The 24,547-nt window shown below is 49.3% G+C and overlaps 1 protein-coding gene across 1 annotated transcript; it reads left to right on the forward strand.

Moving 5' to 3' along the window:
- The first annotated feature begins 411 nt into the window (after window positions 1-411).
- SLC9A6 (solute carrier family 9 member A6) lies at window positions 412-21,292 on the forward strand. The gene is made up of 16 exons (XM_027899594.1): window positions 412-691; window positions 6,574-6,773; window positions 7,150-7,227; window positions 7,872-7,948; window positions 8,854-8,966; window positions 10,761-10,866; window positions 14,307-14,448; window positions 14,676-14,781; window positions 15,008-15,096; window positions 15,314-15,427; window positions 17,010-17,121; window positions 17,500-17,653; window positions 17,826-17,856; window positions 19,075-19,154; window positions 19,677-19,782; window positions 20,568-21,292. The coding sequence occupies exons 1-16, from the start codon at window positions 427-429 to the stop codon at window positions 20,841-20,843; spliced, it is 2,049 nt and encodes a 682-aa protein (XP_027755395.1). The 5' UTR covers window positions 412-426; the 3' UTR covers window positions 20,844-21,292.
- Window positions 21,293-24,547: the final 3,255 nt, after the last annotated feature.

Below are 24,547 nucleotides of genomic sequence, written 5' to 3' on the forward strand. Positions count from 1 at the left end.
ACCGGCTGCACGAACCCGTCAGCCCGAGCCGGGGGTATCCCGCGGGACACCCCTCGACCATCCCACACAACACCCGCTCCCGCGCGTGGCTGTGCAAAACTTCTTCCTTGCACCAGGTCGCAGGGATTTTTTATTTTTCCCTCTAGAAAACCTCCTCGAGCCCCCAGCACCTTTCTCCTTCCTGCACCCTCGTCCCAGCCTCCCTTCGCAGCCCCAGTCACACCCAGGCGCCCCTTCCCTTCCCAAAGCTCTCCTCGCCTTCACCCCGTGCCCCGCTGTCCCCTCTCTCCATCCCCGCTCCCTCTCTCCCCATCCCCGCTCGCTCCCGGCCCGTCCCTATCCGGGCTCCCCGCGCTGTTCCCGCCCCCGGCGCCTGCGCCCAGCGCCGCTTCCTGGTGTCGGCGGGGCCGGGCCGGTGCCGGGGCGATGGCGGGGCCGGGGCCGGGGCCGGGTCTGGCGGCGGCCGCGGGGCTGTGGGCGCTGGGAGCGGCGGCCGCCGAGGTGCCGGCGCGCCCCGGGGCGCTGGAGGAGGAGATCGTGTCGGAGAAGGCGGCGGAGGAGAGCCACCGGCAGGACAGCGCCAACCTGCTCGTCTTCATCCTGCTGCTCACCCTCACCATCCTCACCATATGGCTCTTCAAGCACCGCCGCGCCCGCTTCCTGCACGAGACCGGGCTGGCCATGATCTACGGTGAGGGGTGCGCCGCGGAACCCCATCCCCTGGGAGACCCCGGGAGCTGCCCCGAGCCCGGGGATCCCCGTCCGGACCAGCCCCGGCTCCGCGCTGGGCCAGCTGGAGGGGCCGGGTGGGCGCCCCGCCGCCCCCTCCCGTGGCACCGCCAGTGCGGACCGGCAGCTCCGGTTCCCTTCGTTCCCTTCAGCCGAGGGGCTGCACGGGGCCGGTTCGGTGGGCGAAGGGGTGCGGGGGTCCCGGGGGACACGTCCCGGGTGCAGCTGGGTGCTGCCGTGTCGCCGGCACCAGCCGGGCTGTCGCCCCGTCCTGGCGTGCCCCGTGCTCAGCCTTATCTGGGTGTTGCTGGAGGGAGGCTTGGTTGTTTTCCAAACCCGAGATATCGAGGGCTCTCGACGGCAAGAGTTACTCTCGAGTCTCTTGACAGTGAGGAGCTGGTTGGGTTTCCACAAGCAGCCTCGGAACCTCATCACTGAGCACTGGCAATTCCCACTTACCTGCTCCAGGACTTGAGGCAGCACAGACCAGTTTTTGCACTGGCCAGAGGCTTTGCACTGGTTGAGGGTCTTGCATCCCAGGTTAGATGGGGCTCTGAGCAGCCTGGTCTAGTTGAAGGTGTCCCTGCCCATGGTAAGGGGCTTGGAAGTAGATGATCTTCAAGGTCTCCCTCCAACTGAAAACCATGTGATCCCCCTTGCTGGGGCCAGAGGCTTTGTTTCCACCCTCTCTTTAGAGTGTCCAAATTTCCAGAAGCTTTCCAAAAAGAGTGGAGAGGCCATCTGGGGGATGCTTCTACCCTTTGCCATGCAGAGCCAGCAGCCTTGCATTCTGCCTCTCGGGGACCTGTGTATACAAGTTTTTTACTTTTTAGTAAGTGGAGTGAGGCTGTGGGTCAGGGGAGTGGCTCTGTAGCCATTTGAGTTTTTACAGTGGCCTGTGATTTAGTGAGGTGACATGGCCTCATGAAGTGGCCTGAATCACTGTATGGAGGTGCCATATGTGGCTCTGCCTGGGTTGTCTGGAGTTCAACCAAAGCAGGACTGGGAGCTGTTGTGAGGAAGTGATTAACATGGTCAGGGATCCTTATCTAGTCAAAGATTTATTGAGTCCAGGATTGAGAAGGCGTGTTCTGCTGCATGCTGTGCTCAGTGTCTCTCCTCCATGCTGCCCTTGCCCTTGCTGGTTGCTGGTGATGTGTGACCACACTTGCTCACAGCAGAATCCCCCACCCAGCAGAAAGCTTTGTTCTGAAGGCTGTAACTCGACCTGTTCTGGCTGTTGGCTTTTGTGATCCTAAATTTCAGTTAATTTGAAGTGTCCTTCCAAGTGAAGGGGTAGAGACACTTGGGTAAGCCCAGAGGCACAAAATCCCGGTCAACCTTTTCAGATTCCTTGGAGCCATGGCTGAGGCGGGTGCTCGCTCATGTTGATGGCTTCCTGCCCAGGGCAGGGGTGGTCACCTCCCAGGACAGGAGCTGTGCTGTGGGAGCACGTGCTTGGATGGAAGGTTTTCCTTCTGCTGCCCCAGAGCTCCTGACATGCGACTTTCTATTCCTTTCATGCTTTCAAACTTGCCCTTAACCTTCTCCTGGAGTTTTCTTCCTCTTGATCCTGCATTCTCCGTGACCTACCTGAGTGCTCCCTGTGTTCTCAGAGCACAATCCGGGTTGTTTCAGTCTCCTGCTGATTCATGAAATGCATCTTTTTTGTCTGCTATTCTGCAGACTGTGCTCAGAGACTTGCTGGCAAAATCAGTAATGTCACCTGTCTGATCATGCAGAAAATCCCAAGTTTTTCCCTGGTATCAAGGCTTTTGGCTTCTCCAGTACTGGCAGCTGCTGCAGGAAAAGGGATGTGTAATTTCCCAAGGAGTGGTGAGATGCTGTTGTTTTACAATGACAACTTAAGATCTGCAGGGAAGAAGGCAGGTATTGCTGTCCTGGTTCCCTGTGTTGCTTTCAGCCCTAGGGAAGTTTACTGAAAATTTGAAAGGACTGGAAAACAGACCCTGAAATCTGGGCAAGAGAAACAATTTGTAAAAGCTTGTCTTTTTCTGTTTAAGAAAACTGACAACAACTAAGTCAAGTTAACCTCTTGCATACAGCTCTTCTGGTGAAACACGTCAGTTTCCTGGGTGTCTGTGTTTTTACTCAAAGTTATAATCTCTTGCTCTGGATGGATTTCTGTCTCACAAATCACATTGTCAGTTCAAAGTTGATGTTCAAGAGCTGGACACAGGCTGGAGCCATTTCACAGTAATAGAAAATAGGTATTTAGTAACCCTAAGCTTCATTCCAGTGTTTAAAATGAGGTTCCTACATCTGAGGTATTCAGGGTTTAGGATAATAAACTGAACAGTTTTGTTTCAGTTCTTCTCAGGATCTGACAGTGGACGTGGCAGAACCTCCTCTAGAAGTTTAGTTTCCTTGTACTTGTTTCCACTTGGCCCCTGGACTGTGTGTGTCTAAACTGCTTGTTGTCAGGATGCCTTCAGTTGCTCACTACATTTTTCTTTCCTTTCGGTGTCCAGACTAATGCTCGCCTGGGGATCCTGTCTGCTTCCATTGTTGTTAAGTGCTGGCTTGTTAATATATTAGTCTTCATTTAAAACCTGACTTCGGAAATGTTCAACAGCACCTTAAAAAAAAAGCCCATGGGCTTTTGTTCTTTTTAATGAAGTTGGTAGAAATGCAATGAAAATAATCTCTTGCACTTCGCATAAAAGAACTCAATTAATTTACCGGCTTTGCCTTCAGCTTCTCTACTCCTTGCAGGTTTTGGCTGGCAGCTTCCTTGGTGTCAAGTTCCCTCTGCTCAGCTCCCTCCCAAGGCTCAGTTTTGTAAAGCTTTTGGCTGTAAAAGCATGTTGATACTGGTGGACTGGCTCACGAGCTGCTGCTTAGGCACAGCCCTGTGAGTGCCAGGAGAGTCTGAACCTTTTCCTAAGAGGCTGTCAGAGCCAGGAGCACCTACACGGTCCCCTAGGCTTGGTCCAGGTCGCCTGAGCTTAGGATTAGGTTTGGTGTCAGAAAAAACAGGACTAGGTTTGGTGTCAGAAAAACCTTGGCAGGTTTGTCCCAAATGCCACTAGCGAGCATAGTTAGTTGGGGAGGGTTGTTCTGAGATCCACTGTTGGGCAGGAGGGGCTGCTGGTGGGGTCACTTAATGTTGGTGGAATGCTGGGTTTTCAGTGGAGCAGCAGGATGCTTTCCATGCAGGGGACGCTGGTGGTACCTCTGAGTCGGGAGCTGCTGGGCAATGCTGGGTCACACTCGGTGCCTGGGAGATATTTGTGCATGTGTGGGTTTGCACATGCTGTCCTTTCCTGCCCTGGGAGCTCTGGGAGCCTCCCAGGCAGCCTGTTACTGGGCAAGATAAAGATCCTGATTTTGGGAGCCTCAAGCACAGTGGTCTTGGCAGATATTGTAGGTTTATCTGTCTCTTTTCCCTTGCCTCATTGCTGGACAGAGTGGGAATTCGGCTGTGTCTGGAGCATGGCTGGCACGCAGGGCCGGAACAGCTGCCTGGATAAGTGAGACAGTGAGGAGGAGCAGGGATGCTATCAGATGTAGGGCTGCTTTGGGACAGGGATTAAGAGTGGAGAGGCGGGTGAGTCAGGATCCCTTCTGAATTTCCAGCAGCAATGTCCTTCTGTCTGTCCCTCCTTCCTCCTATGTGGCCTCTCCTGTCACAGTGCTGAGCCCGTCTCAGCAAGAGCAGGCAACTGCTGCTGCTGCAGGGTTCTGACTCCTGCATGAAGCTCTAAAATTAACTATTTTTTTCAAGGAAAGACTTTAAAAGCCACTCCAGGTAGCTCTGGAGGACTACAAAACATGGTGTACTCTAACAGCCATAAGCAGATGTAACTAACCCTTTGAAGCTCTCTTTATCCCACTGAAGAGTTTTGGTTGTTTCCCATGGGACCTTGGGGATCATCATCCCCTGGGTGAAAGGAAAACGGGGTGTTTTGCTGCTGTGGTGCCATGCACCCCCCTGCCACATGCTCGTGTAAATACACGCTGTGGTGTCTTTATGTGCTTGACATCCTTGCCTGCATTCTATACTTTTGTTTCTGGAGCACAGGAAGATCACAGGAACAAAGAGGATAGCAGAAAAGTAATCAATAGAATTCCTCTTTGGTATCCCCTCCAAGTGCTGCTGATGTAAAAGCAGTTCTCACAGTGTGACGTGCCCTGAAGCAGCTCTCCTTGCTGGAGCTGACCGTGTCTGGTGTGCTGAGAGGGACCTGTTCTGCTGCTGTTGGGGTGATTCAGTGCAGGATAAAGCATGTGTTGAGCACCTGGTTCTTGGTGAGTGGCTTAAAAACATCAGTAGCCTTTTAGCTCACCTGTGCTGCAGAAGTGCTGTGTTAGAGCAGAGTTGGGTCTGAAACTCTCCAGTTTCAGCGCAGTCCCTGAGCAGAGCTGTCGGTGTCACTGGGGTGGTGGGTCAGCAGTGGTAAGTCTGTCTGCAGACAGCTCCTCTGCCCCTGCTCATGGCCTGGATGTGTGCTCAGGTGGCCCTGCAGTGTGTGGCATCCCTTGGGATGGGAGGTGGGGGCTTTTCTTCTGGCAAAGGAAAAGGAGCAAATCTTGTCCTGGAAAACTGCTGCCAAGGGAAGGGAAAGCAAAAAGTGGGTCTCAGATCAGGAACTGGCAGCAGGAGATGCTGAATGCCCTGGGACCCCATGATGTCCTACCCGGCCACAACTCCTGCCCAGGCTCTGCTCCCATGAGATGGTGGCACAGAAAGAGTTGGGTGTTCCCTTCGGTCGGGGTTGTGCCCTGCCTGTAGGAAAGCACAGAGCAAAGTCTTAATTAAGGCAACAGCAAGGAAGCAGGAGTGTCCTGGGAGGCAAATGGAGAAGCCTTCGGAGTGTTGCGGTCTGTGTTTACTTCTCACATGTCTGAAAGCTTTTCATAAATGTGTGGTTCAGAGATGGGGTTAAGATCCAGGATTTCTGTGGCGGCTTGGGGCTGCCTTAATCAAGGAGTTTCCAAACCCCTTCGTGCTGAAGGCTGTACAGAAAGGTGTCTTGTGGGACACTTCTCCACCCCAGCCTGCAGATGTCAAAAATCTCTGCCAGAAGAGCAGTCAACACACTGTGGGTGAGAATCTGGATGTGAGACCTCAGAGCAAAAAAAAAAAAAAAAAGCTGTGTAAATTGCTGACTTGCAGATTAACCCCATGATGCTCCTTTGTAGCAGCTGAGCTGGAGGCAGAGTTGGCTCTTGGGGCTGCCCTGGGGCTGCTGCTTGTGGTGCAGAACTGAAGCATGCAGGGGCGAGGAGTAGGTCTGAGTGGACAGCCTGGGTTGGGAAACTCTCATGGTTTTATAAAAACAAGGAGAGGCTGTAAATAAAATGGGAGGAGGCTGTATGGTGTTACAGCACCTTAGAAAGGATTGTTGCCAGCCTCCAAGTGCTGGTGGTGGATGCTGGGTATTGTTTTTAATCCCCTACCAAAATGAAGAGTTTAATGTGTTAGTGTCAGGTTTTGGAGTGCAACATGCATAGTTTGGGCACACGTGAGCAGCACGTGGCCCAGGTGCCCAGCAGTGTGCTCGCCCTAAGACACCCCCTGTGCCCTTGATGTCAGCTGTTTTCTGCACTGGAGCGAGGGTCTGACTGATTGCTGGGTAATTAAAAGCCTCCTTGACCCATCCAGGCTGTGTTAGGAAGTCCATGTGAGCATGGAATGTTTGCATGGCCCACGGGGGATGAGGATGGTTTGGTTTCACACGGGCAATCATTTGGGTGCTGGTTGTGCTCAGGAGCTGAGCAGAGGGTCAGGATCCCAGCATGCCTGATGCTGCATCCGTGCCCAGAGATCATCCCAGGAGTTTGCCATGGCTTGTCTGACCAACCTGTGTCCCTGCCCAGGTGTCCTGGTCGGCGTGGTCCTGCGCTACGGCATCCACGTCCCCAGCGACGTCAACAACGTGACGCTGAGCTGCCAAGTGCAGACCAGCCCTGCCACCCTGCTGGTCAATGTCAGCGGGAAGTACTACGAGTACACCCTGAAGGGGGAAATCAGTGCCCAGGAGCTCAACAACGTCCAGGATAATGAGATGCTGAGAAAGGTAAGGGAGTTGGCAACTGGAGACGTGAGCTGTGCTTCCCACTCCCTCCATGGGGTCGGTCCTGGCTCTGTTGGATTAAGTGATTTTATTTTTGTTTTTTTAAACTTGTGATTGTGGTCAGCTATAAATTATAAGTTGAACACAATCTAATGAAACTCTAGTTTCAGCTGATCTTAATTTAAGCTGTATAGACTCTGGAATGTGTCTCCAGAAGATCCCAGAAGACACATCCTTGGCATTGACCCAACAGCATTTCACCTGAGGGTGGTTCAGGGTTTCCTCCATGTATTACTTTCTTATTTGTGTTTTGTCTTGCAAAGTTTTAACAAATCATTTTACTGTTGTTTCTTTTTTTTTTTTTTGTCTTTCTTAACAGGTGACTTTTGATCCTGAAGTATTTTTCAACATTTTGCTTCCTCCGATTATATTTTATGCAGGCTACAGCTTGAAAAGGGTACGTGCCTTTACAGTGCCGATGTTTTTAGTTCCTCTGCCTCCAGAGAATTTTAATACTTGCAAGTGCTTTAATGCTTGCTCAGCAGGCCAGGCTTGTGGAGGTGGGTATGGTTTTCCCCAGCACATGCAGGATTGAGGGAGGCAGAACTGAGTGCTCCGGTCATTCTCATCTGTCCCTTTGCCCTGGAAAGGGTCAGTGACTTCAACTATTTCCAGCACGGGTTTGCACAGGGATTTTTGAGGTCGTCCAGGCCATTTCAGCCATCCCTGCTTTCCAAACACATAGGAGTGTGGGAAGCTTTTAGACAGCAGCAGCTCTCTGAAATGCTGACTTGGAAGGAGAGGAAAATAATGCTGTTTAACGTGCGGGAGAAGGAAGGAGGAATGCTGCTGGGTTAGGAAATCAGCTCCCAGGACTTGAAACAGCATCTTATTAAATACACAGGTACAAGAAAATGGTATATTCATGTTTATTAATGCTGCTTTAACTGCTGGTCTGGCAGTGTGCTGTGCTGGGCACCTCGTGCCTGGCCAGCTCATGGTGCCAGAGCTGGGTCCAAGTTGCTGCTGACACTGTAGGTGCCTGTGCAGGCTTGAAAGAAATTGTTAGCAAAATATAATTTTTTTTTTTTCTCCTTCTAGAGGCACTTCTTCAGAAACTTGGGATCCATCCTGGCATATGCTTTTCTCGGCACTGCCATTTCCTGCCTGGTGATCGGGTGAGTAGGTGGAGCTGGTCCGGTTCTTCCACAGGGGTTTGAGCTGTGCTTGAAAGCAATGCCTGAGCCTGGAGCTGCAGGTGCTAATCCCAGCCCTGAAAGGTCTCACAGGCTCTGCTACTGCTGCTCTGCAGCAGCAAATAATACTATTTACTGTCCAAACTGCTGCTGTGTGGACAGGATGGTTGCTGTCTAATTGCACAGTGCTCTCTCAGCATCCCATGGTAATAGTTACTCATGGCAAGGAAGGTTTCACAGTTCTCTGGAGATTATCTTGAAAAACCAGCACCTTCACATTCTTGAAAGCACAGCCCCAACGAGCGTGAGACACAAGAGTAGAGAGGCAGGATCATAAACACAGGTGCCTGCTGAGCACAAATGTTTTTCAAATTATTTATCCCTCTGTGCAGAGGGAGTTTGATGATTCCTGCTCTGAGCACACAGGCTGGCATAGCGTGTTTTCCATTGGAGTCCAGTGGATTCAGGCAAGCTCAGCGTCAGCATTATCTGTTCCTCACTGAAAGTTTTGGCCGTTTCGAAGTCAGGCCAAGGCCATCCCACTGAGTGGTGTTCATGTGAGCACTGCAAAGTGATGGTGGAACCCCACAAGCCTGGATCCTGCTTTTCTTTAGCCATGTTATGCTTGTGGAGGAGTTCTGGTCCCAGTTCCTCTCTGGCGCTGTGTTTGTGGTTGAGTGCAGCGGGTGCTTTGGTGCCTGTGGTCCTGCACTCACCTCCAAGATCATGGCCCTGGGGTTTCATCAGGCTCACCTGGTCCTGTTCTTTGGTTTTCTGGCATTTGGCTAACTTTCGAGGTTAATCTGGCAAATTCAGGGAACTTGAGCCCACTTGAATGTTGTTTTAATGCACTGCAGAGATGAGTAATTGCCTCTTCTAATCATCAGCTCTGTGGTGTATGGCTGTGTGGCGCTGATGAAAGTCACTGGGCAGCTTGGGGGAGACTTCTACTTCACTGACTGCCTTCTGTTCGGTGCCATCGTGTCAGCTACTGACCCAGGTATGTTAAATCGTTATGTTTCCCCTCATATTACCTACATTTTGATCTGTTTTGAGTTGTGGTGAAGAGGGGAAGAAAGTCTGAGACCTCTGCCAAGTTCCCTCCTTTCAAATGTTGGAGTTTAATTTATTTGTGGGATTCTTAGAGATCCAGTTTGTCTCTGTGCTTTTTTATTTCCTTCCAGTGTTGTGTAACAGAGCTTCCAAACCTCTGATTTCCTGAGTCCTTGTTTGCAGTTAAATCTCTCTTGACTTTTGCTGGGTTTTGGGACAGGTCCACCCTGTTGGTGCCATCGTGTCCCAGCAGCTGATGCAGAGCAAGGTGTCTGATGTGGGGAGGGTTCAGCTTATAGTTTTAGTTAGTTGAGCTATTTTCTCCTGCTTCCATTGTGATGGGATTTTGGCACATTTTGGGATTTTCAACTAATTGAGATTAGATTAATGAGACACCTTAATGTACTGAAGACAGTAGTAACATCTTGGTCCACTGATGCACTTTTTAAATCAAAGCTATGAAAAACATGCCTTGTCTAACTGAATTGTACTTAATTCATGGTTGCTTTTGTGTGGTAGGTGTTTATTTGCATGCTTCAACTTCATGTAAAAACACAAGACCACAAAAAGGCCTCTCTTTGCTTCTGCCCTTTGCTGAGCAGGGCTTGAATTCCTTCCTTTGTAGCCTGGCTACTATGTTTGAGACCAGCATGGGGTGGCAGCATCACCCCCTTCCTAACGCTACAGTAGTTTTGTTGGATCTTTTTAAATGCAGATACTGGTCAGTTTTGCTTGGAATGGAGAGATTGCACACCTGGATAAGCCAAGCGTTCCACCCTTTTGAAACAAGTGCCATTTCCAGATGAAATGGGACTTTTACCTGTTCATTTTGACAATCAGTCATTTTTATTTTCAATAGCAAAATGAGGAGCACTGTATGTATATGCATGTATGCAAGAATAACACCGCAGAGCACAACCTGCACCCCAGTGTGGCAGTAGCCATGTGTGTCTGCCAGCAGGAGGTGCGAGATGTGCCTTCCCCATGAGTTTGTAATAATTTATTTTTTATGTTTCCCTAAGATTTGTCAGGTATTGGTGTGACTCTTACTGCTGCTGTTTTTATTTTTTTAAAAAGTGATTTCCCATCTTCTTCAGATATGCCTGGGCTGGGTGTTCAGTTGTTCAGGTTGGATCGGGCCTTCAGTTCCCTGAGCAGGGAGCTGTTCCCATGTGGCTCCAGTGTGGATTATCCTCCCTGGAAGTTAGCTGGGGAGTCAGCATTGAAATGGGATCACCCCACAGAAGTGGTGGTGGTGGCATAGAAGATCTGAATCTGAGGATTTATCTCAGAGTATTAAGAATGGAAGGAAAAGGCAGTAATTGTTCTGGACAAGCCTTATCCTCCTGGTCTTTTGCAGGTGGAGGAAGGCTCTCCCTGATGCTCTGAGCTAACAGCATCCCAACAGCTGCATGGCTTTTGCCAGCGTGGTACCGTGGTACTGGCACCATGAGCTCAGACCCCCAGGAGGGTCAGAGCAGAGCTTTATGTCTGCCTGCAAAAGATTCAACAGACCAGGATGTGTTTTAATAGGAGGAGGAGGAGGGAAATGATGAAGCAAATCCAAATGTGAAATGGCTGAAGGAAGACTGTCAAAGGGAGCACGTGGGGCAGCTGGCACCGTCACAGCAGAGTGGCACAGATGTGCAGGGAGGCAGCTTTCTAATAAGGGATGTTTTGTCTTTGATTACACAAAAATAACAGCACCTTTTGAACGTCTCTCTATTTTTCTATTTGTCAGTGACTGTCCTTGCCATATTCCATGAGCTCCAGGTTGATGTTGAGCTGTATGCCCTTCTCTTTGGCGAAAGCGTCCTCAATGATGCCGTTGCCATAGTGCTGTCTTCGTAAGTGTCTTCTGTTTTTATTTTTAATTGTTATGTACGTTACATGTCAGGTGTTGAGGGGGGAGCCACCTGGCCTTGCTCCTGTAAAATAGGAGCAAGGGTGTTTGCAAGAGCATATTAAGTGTCCCAAAAAGCTGTAGTGACCTTCTGATGCATATCCTCATTGCAAACGGCTGCTTGGGATTACGGGTTGTCCTTACAGCTTTCCCCTGCATGATGGATAGTTCTGTTTTGCTTTTATGGCCAGTTGACCCATCCATAAGAAAGTTTTTATGTCTCACTGAAACAGGAAAAGCACCATGTCTGCATTTCAGCCACAGGACCCCACTGAAACCCCTTGCTGATGGCTTTTCTCTTACCTGCCTTCCTTTCCTATTCCACAAATACCTGCCTTTGTTTAGGTGGAAAGAGCTGGTAAAGCAGCTGTTTTTCCCTTTCTCTCCCCACTTTCCATGCATTGAGGAGGTGGTGCTTCTTACAGCTGCAGTTAATGCCCTCAACTAAACTCAGGGGACACTTGCTGCCTTTCTAAAGAATGCTTTATATTCTTTAATATTTTATGTCCTCTGCATGCAGGACATATTTTATCTGCTTCTTCACTGTGTTGTCACTGCGGGAATTTGTTTGGAAATATATAATATCTGCAATGGTGACAGCTTAACATATAGCTCAGACTAATGCAGAAAATATTTCTGGAATACTTGTCACTCTAGTGTGCTGGTTGTGTGGGCTTTACTGGAGGCAGCAAGTAACTTACTGTGAGCCGTGAATCGCCACCCGTGTGAGCTGTGTTTATTGAACTGAGAGCTTCTATTGGGGTTTCTGGAGCTGTTTGTGGTGCTCACTCTGGCTCTTGTGCTGGATGTGTCACCGCTGGTGTGAGGGGAAACGCTGCACAGCCACTTCGTGTTTCAGAAGGGATCATGAGTGAGGAAGGGACGGGGTCTCCCAGCCTGTGCTGGGAGGTTCTGGGTGGGAGTGGGTGGATTCAGCATCAGAGTTGTGGAATTTGTGGTGGATCACACGTAGGTGATGGCACTGTGTGCAGCGATTTACCTCCTGCACTGTTTCCATGCCAGCTTTGTAGCTGTTGCTCTGATTTCCTGCCTTCCTCTCTCCACAAGCTGAGCTCAGTCCACCCCCTCTCCAAAACGGGATAATTTGCACCGAGGCAGCAGCTCCGAACTCAGTCAGCAGTTATTTAATTTTGCTGCAGAGTTTTTGGGCAGAGGGGCCTGGCAGCATGAGACACTTCTCAAGGGCATCTCAGCAGTTGTCCTCTCTCTGATTTAAAGCTTGCCCTGGTCTCTCTCTTCCTGTCAACCACAAGCAGTGTAAGGCAGGCCCAGGCTGCACTACAGGTATCTCACATTCAGTGCAGGTAGTTCAAGTCACCTGGACATAACCACGCCTTGGATGCAAGGAGGAGGTGAGGGTCCCTTGTGCCAAGGAGAAGAGCTCTTCCAGGAGCAGCCTCTAGCTCCTGCTTATGGTTCCCTTTTTTTAAAATTAGTTTGGCATTTGCCTGTCTCACAGCAGAGGCGTAAGTGGGGCAACCACACAGGGATGGTTGTGCTCCCACAAGCACAGCAGGACCTTCTCTCCAGTTAGGAGCTGTTGGAAAGGTGAGGAATTAGGTGGTTTCTGGGCAGGTGGGCTGTGCTGTTGGAGGAGCCGCCACCTGGGTGACAGATGGTGGTGGGTCCCACCCTGTTCCAGCTTGAAGGGGGGCTCCAGCCACAGCTGGATGAGTGCATGGGATTGGTGGTTGCCCCAGGGAGTGTGGTCAGCTCCTTGCCTGTGGTTTCTGCCAGGAGCTGGGAGCTCCAAGGCTCTTCTCCTCCCTGCTTTCAGCTCCAGACAAATGTCTCTTCCCATGCTTAGAGAGCAGGATCCATGTTCTGTTCCTGCCTTGTGCTGGCCTGGCCTGGCCTGGCTTGCAGCAGCAGGGAACTTGTTGCAGGATGAAGAGGAATTGAACCCAGAACTGAAAGCCAGTGGGCAGTGAGGTGCCAGAGCTGCGGTTTGGGAGCAGGGGGGTAAACGCAGCCTCAGGGTCTCTACCTGCTTCCTCCAAAGGGAGGTTTCACAGAGACCAAACCCCACGGGGATCCCCACAGGCATATGGGAAATAAAGGGCAGCTGGCAATAATGTCTTATTAGCAATGCAAAAAACAAAACCAGAAGGAAAACTGTAAGAGATTAAAACACAAAAGCCGACACCCAAAGGGTTGGTTGTGGAGGGGAAATGAAACCTGTCTGGATTTAAAAAAAAAAGCCACGAAACCCCAAACCCCAGAACAAAAGCACGTCGGTGAATGAGAAGTATAAAATGGGGTTGATGAAAGGAATTAAATCACAGGGAGAAATCTGCAGCTTGCAGTGTAAAAAGCAATGCAGAAAAATGAGACGGATTAAAAACAGGGAAGTTTAGCAAAGGAAGTGACCCGTGATATGTTGGAAAGGGGGGGACTGTTATTTGTGTTGCAGAAAAATGTTGGTGTGTAGTTAGGAGAGAAAGCTGCAGGATGTGTGTGCAAGGCAGTAAATGCCTGTTCCAGCATAACTCAGCAGGTTAAACAGTGTTTAAAGTTCACATCCAGGAGTTTTAACAGAGCCAGCCAAGAAATTGCTAACTAGGAAGTTAATGTTTTTGGTAAGTTTATAGCAAAGAAAGCCATGTAAGGAGTTAATGAATGGGATTTAGGAGCTGGATAAGGGCCCCCCTGTATCTCAGCCTTTCCAGGTAAAACAGTGGAGTGGCTGGTGCAAGGCTCAGCCCATCAGGAGTTGGCAGGGAGCAGATTCAGAGATGGGATCAGCATGGCAGACCTGTTTGCCATCTCATCACAAAGGTTTGAGGTGAGGTGGGTGCAGAGGATAGTGTTCTGTTGTGAATGGCACGGTGCCATCTGCCTTGCTACCCTGTGATATTGCACTTCAGAACTCAGAGCAGTGCAAACTAAATGTAGTGCATGCTAAATGTGGCAAAACAGCAGAACTTACAGTTCTCCAGGGAATATTCACATGAGCCGCCTCGGTGGAGTCGACGGAGAAATTTAGGCTTCCCACTTGAATGGTTTGTGGTCCCACAGCGCTTGGCTTTTACAGAGAGCTGGTGCCAAACCCCCGAAATGCCATCAGAAATGACAGATCATGTGAGGGACAGGCTTTGGTCTGATGCTGTCTAGGAGTAAATGCAGAGCCATGCCTGGGAGGGGTGGCTGAAATGCAGACAGCCGGTGGTAGGGAAGGGTATCCCAAACTCCCCGGGGCAGGGTGGGTGTGCTGCGATCCCAGGGGATTGCAGTGTCTCCCTGATTCCTCAGGCTCAGTGGTTTCAGCAGTTGTGGCACTTTACAAAGCTCATGTCACACTGTGAGGTGCCTCTGCCTCCAGACTAAGGAGTATTTTGTGTGTGCTTTCCCTCCCTCTTCCAGTTCAATAGTTGCGTATCAGCCAGCAGGCGACAACAGCCACACGTTTGATGTCACGGCGATGTTCAAGTCCATCGGGATCTTCCTGGGGATATTCAGTGGATCTTTTGCAATGGGAGCTGCTACTGGAGTTGTGACAGCTTTAATATCCTTTTTGTTGGTGTTTTTTTTTTTTCCTCGTGTTTGCATAAGAGCTTCTTTTGCTGTGCTGCATCTCACCCAGATGTTTCATGTTTTCTTTCCCCTAAATTAACGAAGGGCAGTGGCACAGCCTTTTTAAGGGCAGACTGTAGTGTTGCTGGGATGCACAATTAGATTTGATATGCTCTTAGCCTGCAGTGTCCCTCCAAATTGTCCTTAACCATCTTCAACGTCACCAAGTTCACGAAACTTCGGGAGTTCCCGTTGCTGGAGACTGGCTTGTTCTTCTTGATGTCCTGGAGCACGTTCCTGCTGGCTGAAGCCTGTGGCTTTACAGGCAAGCTCCAGCGCAGCCCTGCCTCTGGGATGGAGATCTGCAGGGATGATGGGACCACTGAGTTTTGCTTCTTCCAGTATCAATTGCAGCCAGGGTTCTCCCTCTGCTTGAAGAAGTTAAATTACTCTGGGTTCTGGGGTTACTGCATTAAGTCCCCTAAACTACTGGGGTGTAGCTCAGCTCCCTTTTTATGACCAGGAGTCTAACATGATGCTCTGCTCCCCAGGTGTGGTGGCTGTGCTCTTCTGCGGGATCACACAGGCTCATTATACCTATAACAACTTATCTACAGAGTCCCAGCACAGAACTAAGCAGGTGAGAACTCCTCAGCCCCCTTCAGCCTCTCTGAATTTCAAGCTGAATATTTTTTCCCTCCCACTAGCCAGAATTGGGTGCATCTGTCTTTCTACAGCTGGATTTTACTAGGGTTGCTTCTGCAGAAGTATTTATTGGGTGATGGATGGGCTTGCATGCTTTTCTTGTTATATCTATATTATATCTAACTCACTTTTAATTTGTTTTTCTTTTTCAGTTGTTTGAGCTTCTGAATTTCTTGGCAGAAAACTTCATCTTCTCCTACATGGGACTTGCACTGTTCACCTTCCAGAACCACGTTTTTAACCCTACCTTTGTGGTGGGGGCATTCGTATCCTTTGGAACCCATTTTATAAGACAAAGAGAGAAAGGGAGAGGTGCCTCATTCCCTCTCATGTGTTCTTCATTCCAATGAGTGAGTTTGGTTTTCTCCAATCAGTTTAGCTTTATTTTTAAAAGGGGATTTCTGCCGTGTAGTGATGCCTTTGCTGGTTATTTTAAGAAGATAAGGAGATTCTTTTCCCAGTTTTTCTGTTATTTTTTTTCCTTCCCCCTGTCTTCTCTCCTTTCGTGGGCATTTCAGTCAGCTGCTGCAGGGACTTGTCATTCAGTGTGACCGTGATGCTGAATGCCAGGCTGTCACGTGGCAGCGTGGCACCAGGAGTGGCTGGTTTAGCCATTTATTTCCTCTTTTCTGTCTTAGTCCACTTTGTTAACCCTAAAAAGCACCTTTTTTTGGTCAAACAACACAGTTAAAGCTACAGTAGATGCCTGTGAATGATGTCACGAGAAAGGATTTCCTCTTCTGGAGGCTGATGCTGACAGGGACAAGAGATTGGCCCTGGTGTGTCTCAAAAAAACAAGGATTTCGAAGGAATTTTTTTTCATATCACAAGGAAGCCAGTTAAATGTGCAGAATTATTTTCACCCTTTGCATGGACTTAACACAGGTTTATAGTGATAAATAAAACTTCGTTGCTTGTCAGTGCTGGCCCATGGGTTTGCAGCAGGCTCAGCTGGATTTCCCTAATGAACTTTTGAGGGTTTGCAGTCGGGTAAAGGAGGTGTAGAGCAGGGAGATGCCATTTGGGTGGTTATATTGGATTTTGTGCTGTGCTTCTTCAGTGGGAACTGGCTAACTCGCTGATGAAATAGCTCATTCATGAGAGAGAGCATGAAATACGTCTCTTATGCAAATTCATGGTGCTCAGGAAAGAACATAAAAGCTGGAAGCATTTTCCACATTATTCGAGGCTGCACTGAATACTGGCTCCAAGATTATTTTTGCCATCTGGGTGCTGGTATTAAAAGACTCAGCTTCAAAGATAAAAAGCAATATGAAGGGGCTGGTGATTCTTGTATCTCACAGGCTATGAAAACAGAAAGAGTATTACTTTTTTTTTTTTTTCCTTCTCAACTGCTGCTCCTTTCATTTTGCTGAATAATCTTTGGGAATGGGACTTGGCTTAAAGCTTCAAACCCAGCTGTGAAGTGTGGCCTGCCAGGGAATGTCAGAGGGGTTGTCGTAGCTGTGATAACTTGAGCTTCACAGAAGACAAATAATTCTTGGGGTGGAAAATGGACCTGGCAGGGGAAAGCATACAGTGGAAATGGTAGTTTTTCTCTCCTCTCACTTGTCTAACACATGCTTTCATCATTTCCCTTGTTTATTTGTGCTTGTCTGTGTATGATATTCCTGAATTGCAGAGTGTGCTTTGCTTCAGCGAGGCAGTAGCCTGCTCTCCCCACACTGCTGTGGCACTCGGAGCTGGGTTATTGTCCTTGCAGCCCCAGGACTGGCATTTCTGTGGCTCCCCAGTGTTTCTGTCAGGCAGCAGAAATTGGCTCTCCGTGCAGGTGGGATGTAGTGGGAGACACAGGAAGAGCAATTTCCTTAACATGTGCAAATACAGCTTGCTATCTTCCTAGGAAGAGCTGCCAATATTTACCCGCTGTCATTTTTACTGAATTTGGGGAGAAGAAATAAGATTGGAACAAACTTGCAGCACATGATGATGTTTGCTGGTATGTTACTGCACCTTTGCCTCCAACCCGTGTGGCCCATTGGCACCTCCTTGCCCCTGAGAACCTGGGAATATTCCTTATTCAACTTTAAATCTCTTATGGGCAACATCTGGAGAGGAGGCTGGGCAGGAAAGGGCTCCCTTAGGCTCGGTGGTGTGAATGCCTTGGTTTGGGGATGTAGGAATGAGCTCCTCCTGCCCTGCTTCGAGTGCACAGCGTGGGGCAGGGGTGATGATAAAATCATCACTGCTCTTCTCTGGTTGTGGATGTCCCATCCGAGGGGGCAGGACGATATGTGGGGCAGCAAGATGCAAACCCCACTGGCAGTGGGGGGTGGGCTGTTCTGACGCGGCTGCCGCAGTGTCCCTTCCCCGGCAGGGCTGCGAGGAGCCATGGCCTTCGCCCTGGCCATCCGCGACACGGCCACGTACGCCCGGCAGATGATGTTCAGCACAACGCTCCTCATCGTCTTCTTCACGGTCTGGGTGTTCGGCGGGGGCACCACGGCCATGCTGTCCTGCCTCAACATCCGGTGAGTGCGCGGGGCTCTCCTGCCACGGCACGTCCTCTCCCTCCTCCTGCTCCTGGGTTAAGGTGCTTGGCTTTCAGAGACAAGAGGGAGATCACATCCCTCCCCCCTGGAGCCTGGCATGCACCCTCCTGGCATTGTGTGTGTAACCCTGTGCTTGTTTTCCTCTCCACAGGGTCGGTGTGGATGCGGATCAGGAGAATGTGGTGAGTGAATTTCACTCTGCAGAGGGATCTGCGCTGCACCCATTTTGGCAGGGGTTACGTTGAGACCCTGTGAATGCCCATCTGTGCTCTGCTTCCTTCCAGCTGTAGGAGAGTTTTTAGCTCGCCTGGTGAAAGAGTTTGCAGTCAGTGGGAGTCACAGCTTTTCTGTGCTGCCTGGGGTTAGAATGAGCCTTGTTTTGACTCATCTGGAAAGAAGAACACAGAAGTAATGCTGGACTGTTTAGTCAGTCCACATTGCTGCTGCAATAGACTTGATCTCTCCCTTGCTGGATTTGAAATAAATCCCAAAATGAGCATGACATGGAGGCTCTCTGCCTCATCCAAGCATACAGGGCAGTACAGAAACACCATTTACTGGCTTCTTTTATGCAGCATGTTCTGTCCCACTTTTACCTCAACCACTCATTTGCTCCCTGTTTCCTGTGGGGAGGTACGTGGCAGCCCGAGAACCACCGACCACACTGAGCTAAATGCTGGAGCCTTGGGAGTTTTCCTGCCTGTTAGCTCTGAGCTGCCTCACTCATGCATCTGCAGCCTGGTCATGCTGTGACTGTGGCTCTCCTTGATTTCAGTGTGGGTTCTGCACCTTGGAGGTTCATTTTATTCATAGCCATTTATTGGGCTGTTCATCTCCTGGAGAGAAAGCATCAAATGCTACAGGCAGCCCAGAGCCATAAATCTGTAAGCCAGATTTCTGTGAGATACATAATTGTATTCATAGTCCCCTCCAAATGTTTTTATTTTTTTTTTTCTCTGACAAAAAGGCAGCCTGGAGTCCCATAACACACAATTATGTGCATACAGAAATCTCAGGCAAGATCTGATGGAGATTGAACCTGTCAGTCACTATTACATGTGATGTCTGGATGCAGCGGATGGCTGTGAGACACTTTAAACTGTGGGGCCAGATAGTGGAAGGCTCTAGCAGAAAAATGGTCACTCTGTGCTTTGATATCACCTCCCTAAGGCTGCTAAACACTGCTAAATGCAGAGTGTGAGCTGGAAGCACCTTCAGGCTGCTGTGGTGTGAATGTCCTTGTACTCACTGAAACCCAAAGGTTTCTTCAGAAGGGACAGTGGGAAGGTGTGTCTTTTTATGTCCCCTGGGGATAATCCAGTGTCCTGTGGGGTCTCCTAGCCCTGATCCAGGTCACTGCACGTAGCCCTGGCCCTGTTTAATGTTTTGCTCTCCCACAGGGTGTCCCAGAGAGCGAGAGGAGGAGTACGAAGGCAGAGAGCGCTTGGCTCTTCCGCATGTGGTACAACTTCGATCACAAGTATCCTTGGATGGCGGTCGGTGTGTGCCTTGTCAAACCCCACTGTCCCAAGCAGCCCTTTTTGACTTGGAGCATGACTTTCTCCCAGCTTAGTAGAGGAGTTTTCCTGTTACACTGGTGGATTTTCGTTTGCACCTACTCGTGTCTGTGAGAAATGACCATTTCCACCTGCCATCAGTGGGAGTGCAGCAGCAGCTCCATTCAAAGCTGGACTCTCCAAGGCTGCAATCCCAGGGGGTCCTTGATCCCAGCTGCAGGAAAGGCTGTTCATTTGCAGTCCTCTTGCTAAATCTCTGGCCCTCCTCCCTTTCAGATTCTGTGCTATGAATTAGTGGAGGAGTGATGTCTGTCTGAGAGGCACAGGCTGATGGGACAAGTGATGCTGCTCAGCGTCTTACCAGGGCTGTGTCCTGGTTGGCTTGTGTCCCTCTGGGCTTGGTTGCATTCATGTTTCTCATCCCTATAACTTTTGACATCACCAACATTGCCCTGTGCCTGTTTGTCCCTTAACCCTCTCCACAGCTATCTAAAGCCTCTCCTGACACACAGTGGTCCCCCACTGACCACCACGCTCCCGGGGTGCTGTGGGCCCGTTGCCCGGTGCCTGACGAGTCCGCAGGCGTACGAGGTGAGTCCATGGGAGTCCTCTCTGTCACAGGGTTGGTGGGTTTGACATGTTTATCTTTCTGTGTTACTTTTGGATGCAGCTCTGCAGCATTGAGCTGGGAGCCAAAGGGGAGATCAGATATGGGGGCTGATGGGTGAGCTGAAGCATTTTGCTTCTCCAGCCTGTTCTTTGGTCGTGAAGGGATTTGTGGTGTATTTGTAGTGGTTCCTCAGTGACTGGCTCAGTGAAGCTGCCATGGATGTCCTTCCCCAGGCTCAGCTGGGAGGACACACAATTCCTCATCTCCTTTCTTCTGGCCTTGCAGCTGAGCTATATCTGCAGCTGCTTCAGCAGCTTCACTCACAAACAGAAAGGTTGGCAGCATTGCCACGCTCAGGAGCCCCTTGCAGCAGCAGCTCTCCATGGCAGGAGTTTTCTTGCCCTGTCTGCAAAGTATCAGCATCAGGTTCCCTGACAAACCAGAGGTGTCTGTGGGGGGTCAGTGATGTGCTCATGGGTATTTTGGTCCTGTCAAAGCCATGCAAAACTACATTCCCCATCTATCTGGGTATGGCACCAGAAAGAGGAGAGCTGGGAGAGCCCTTTTAGTCACTCTGCAGAGAAATCAGTGTGTGGTGTGAGTCACCTGGGCTCAGAGACGTGTGTGTATGGCATGTATTGTTATGGTAAGGGTGCAGCAGAGTCTGTGGTTCGGTGCCTCAATCTGCTCCTTCACCGTCACCGTGCGGTTTCAAACAGCCGTTCCACAAGAGTTCAGCAGCACTTCCCTCCCGTTTGCTCCCCAGAATCAGGAGCAGCTGAAGGATGATGACTCTGACCTCATTTTGAACGACGGGGACATCAGTCTGACCTACGGGGACTCCACCGTCAACACCGACTCCGTCGTGTCCAGCGGGACGTCGCGGCGGTTCGTGGGGAACAGCTCGGAAGACGCGCTGGATCGAGAGCTTGCTTTTGGGGACCATGAACTCGTAATCCGGGGAACGCGCCTGGTCCTGCCCATGGACGATTCAGAGCCCCCATCAAACGTCCTGGATAACGCAAGACACGGTCCAGCATAAGGTTGCTCGGTTTAATTGACAGTAATATTTGCATATATGATCAAGAAGTATGTACTACCTAAAGTCTAATGCATGTCTCAAAATGTCTAAGCTGTATAAATATTATTTATATGGTGTCAGAAGAATATAAATATTCTCTGCCAAGCACTTGTAAAGAACAAGCTGCAAATTTAAGTTAAAAACTGTGTTGACTGCACTATGTAGGGTGGAACTGTTTTAGCGTAAGAGTCTTTTGCACACAGTGAGCTTCGTTAATGTGTGATTTGATGAAGGGTTTAGTTCCCAGCGGGTAGGTAAAGGAGCTGACTCCCTGTTCATCCTTTGAACTTGGGCGAGGAGGGTAGGGAGGTGCTGGCGAGCAGTGGAAATCGCTTTCTAGTCAGATGAGGATTGTTGGTTTTTAGTTTTTGGTCTCTGATTTTTGGATAGTCACGTTTGAAATATCAGTAGAAAATCTGCCCCCAGACCCTCTTGCCAGGCAGTGGATGGTGATAATCTTGTTCACTTTGTGGGAACCTGGAGACTTTCTGCTTTTTAGTGACCCTCTGCCCAAGCCCTGCTTAATTGAGCTCATGGCAGACCCTGGCCAAAGCTGACAGCAACGCCTGTGGGTGTCTGGCTGCTCGGATGGGAGCAGGAGAGAGGGATGGTTGCTGTCTGTAATCTGTTTAGGAGAAGGAGGTGGTCCCGCAGAACCAGGCATGCACAGATTTTAGGACTGAGTCCACCCTTCAGCTGTGGCTCAAGCAGCTCTCTCGAACCAGCCATCAAATCCTCAACTGGCAATTAAATTTCGCGTTTGGGAAGCGACGGCGTCCTTGAGCGAGCGAATCTCTTCTCCTGCAGCCACAGATCTAGCCAAGGTGTGCAGAGCTCCTGCAGCTGCACATGGGGCTGTGGAACCCAGGCAGCCTCAAACACGAGCTTTATGGCTGCAGATCGACACGGTACCTCCGGGGCTCTCCAGAGGCACTGGGCATCCAGGGAGTGCTGAAGGGGAGCCGTCCGTCCGTCCGTCCCCCACAGAGTCGAAAACCATTGCACTTTGTTTGGTAACTCCTCAGCATGCTGTGTGTCTGCAGAACCCACCCCACCTTTCTCGTGTCTCTTTTACCATTTAATGAGAAATGTTTGCGAGTTGATTTGTTTTTTTGTTTAATTTTAATTTAAACTTCTGTTTTCCAGGGAAGAGCACAGAACAATTTGCGATTTCACACTAGTGTTAAAGGATTTATTCTGTAGTTATAGGAATGGCTAAAGGTGCAGTGAAACTGTTAACCCTGACATCCTTTTTCTCCTGAAAAGGGGGAATCACAGAAATTTACTGTATGTAATTTTATTGTCTATTTTATCTACGGTTTTGCTATACAAACCTTTCAGGGTTACTGGTGCACTACAGGCCTGTTCTGGAGTTAACCCTCTCCAGAGGGCTTAAACAGAGGTGTTTAAAATAAAAATATATGAAAAAAAGCCAGGTGAGTTCAGGCACTCACAGCTCCCATTAGCTGTCCTTGGGACAAACTCTGCATCGCTCAGGATCTGACCCTGAGACCTCAGAGCAGTGTCCCCATGCCTGTTTTCCCCAGCGCCACCTGAGTGTTGGAGGAGACAGGAAATCCTGAAATTTCAAGTATATGTGTATAGTTGAGAAGATAAATTTATTTGTTTTTTTGGTTTTTCATTTTCTCAGGTCTAAGTAACATTGCCTTAAAATTATGGATGTGAAACCAATTATTTTGGCAGTTTATCCCCAAGAAAATGTTTTCTTTTTCCTTCAGAACAAAATGTATAAGTGTTGCCATAGGAATCCCCTGGAAGGGGGGTAATGCTCTGTTTATATTTGGATAGGGCATCTTCCTTGCACCTGTAAATGGCATCCCGCTGTTAACATTGCTGTTGGATTAGCGCTGGCCTTTGTTTCCTACTATGCAGGAGTTCCATAAAGTGAGTGTGCATTTTATATGATGTCTGTGACTTAACTTCATGTGTTTAAAAAAAATCCAAAAAAAAAAAAAGGAGAAAAAAAAAAAAGTAGGAACCTGTTGATTTTAGGTTTACTGCATCACTTCTACATCCTGTTTTTTGTTCGTTCTGCCTTTCCGAAGAGGTATGATAAATAACTACCTCTTGTTTTTTCCTGTATAGCCTGACTATGGATTCAATTTACAAAGTTGGTGCAGCTGGAGGTGAGGAGCAGTTCTGCTCCTCCTGACAGCCCGTGGTCCCATCAGCAGGGCCCCAGCAATGGCAGCACTGGGCTCCCTTCCAGGCATCCCCAGCTGAGGTGCAAATTCCCACCTGAGGAGGCCACAGGGTGATGTTTTACCGTGGCTGTGGCAGCATTCCTCTCTTTCTCTGACCCTTCAACTTCAATGATTTACCCACTTACTGTAAACTTGCCAAACACATTACCATAAGCCTCAACTTTTGACAGCAGTAGCAGTTCAGTTAGTACATTAAAGAAAGAAAGAAGTTACAAATTATGGTTTTATGAGATACCTGTGAACTCTTATAATCCATACGTAATGCGACTAGGACTGTTTTGAAAAGCCTTGGTGAATGAATGAATCTAAGCTCAAATTCAGGAGACATTTAATAAATGACTCAGATTAGTCCTCAGCTGATTATTTTCTTTGCTCTGCTGCAGCAGAGCATCCACAAATGCGTGGCTTGCAGATGCAGAGCCCTGATGTTTGTGTGCTGCAGATGGAGTTAAAGGTACCTTGGAGAACTGGGGCCTGAGACCTATTGCCAAATAGATAAGACAGCCCTGAGGAGGCAGTTTACAGCACCCACGGAGATTTAGAGATGGTGCCCTTCTTCTGTAAATTGAATTTTCATGGTTTTTGCACATGAAAAAGCATTGTAGGTAAAGTTATAATTTGTACTGGTACTGTCGATTTGTGTGGTAATGGCATTAACCCCGTAGCTGTGGTGTTTGTGCAGCTGATCTGTGATAGCTGATGATCACTATTGGACCTTCTGTTTACACTGACTAAATCCTTTACTGTTGCGTTGTACTGTGAAAGAAGGATTATGGGCCTATAAAAGATTATTTTTTTTGGTTTTTTTTGGAATTGTGTGTACCGTTTCATTAATTCACACGGAAATAAATCTGTAGCAAAGTGACGACGTGCCACTCGACCTTCTCAGACCGGTTTGTTCGTGGGTAAGGAAGGCAGCCACGGGTGAGGATGCTGGACCCCAGGGTGGGCTGGGCTGCACACTCCTGCCTTCCCAGCTCCTGGGGCACAGCCCAGCCCCGGGGCCATCCTCCCTCCCAGGAACAGAGAGATGGAGAGATGCTGAAAGCTGCTGCAGCTCCCGGGTTCCTCCAGGAGCAGCAAACCCAGCTGGGGTAGCACTGCTCACTCTCACCTGCCCTGAGGCAATGAGAGGTGGACCTGTGTGAGAGCCATCACTGTGGGGTGTTTGCAAAACCGAGGCTCCCCAGCTTTCACAGGCTTTTATATCCCATGGGTCCCTGGAATTTGCAGTTGGGCTCATGGCTGGCGATTCTGCCCTCTGTCTCCCGCCCATACCATTTTTTTGGCACTCTGCTGTTGGAGCAGCTGAAGAGGCAAGTTCTTCAAATGCTTTACAGTCCTTCAGTACAGAGGGCACCTCAGAAACTTCAGGAATCTCTTTTTGAGGGCTTTGATTCACAAAGGACAACCTTCATGTCTTGAATGGTGCAAACCCAC

This window comes from Empidonax traillii, unplaced genomic scaffold (assembly GCF_003031625.1).
Source record: "Empidonax traillii isolate 1590-97213 ecotype Southwest subspecies unplaced genomic scaffold, ASM303162v1 scaffold20:size5563877, whole genome shotgun sequence".
NCBI lineage: Eukaryota > Metazoa > Chordata > Aves > Passeriformes > Tyrannidae > Empidonax > Empidonax traillii.

Bases quoted from the DNA above. Each gene is read 5' to 3' on its own strand.
- SLC9A6 (XM_027899594.1), top strand. From the start codon at position 427: ATGGCGGGGCCGGGGCCGGGGCCGGGTCTGGCGGCGGCCGCGGGGCTG. The intron at 15,097-15,313 runs GTGAGAACTCCT...TTTCTTTTTCAG, and splicing joins CCCAGCACAGAACTAAGCAG to TTGTTTGAGCTTCTGAATTT. The intron at 17,122-17,499 runs GTATGTTACTGC...CTTCCCCGGCAG, and splicing joins GCACATGATGATGTTTGCTG to GGCTGCGAGGAGCCATGGCC.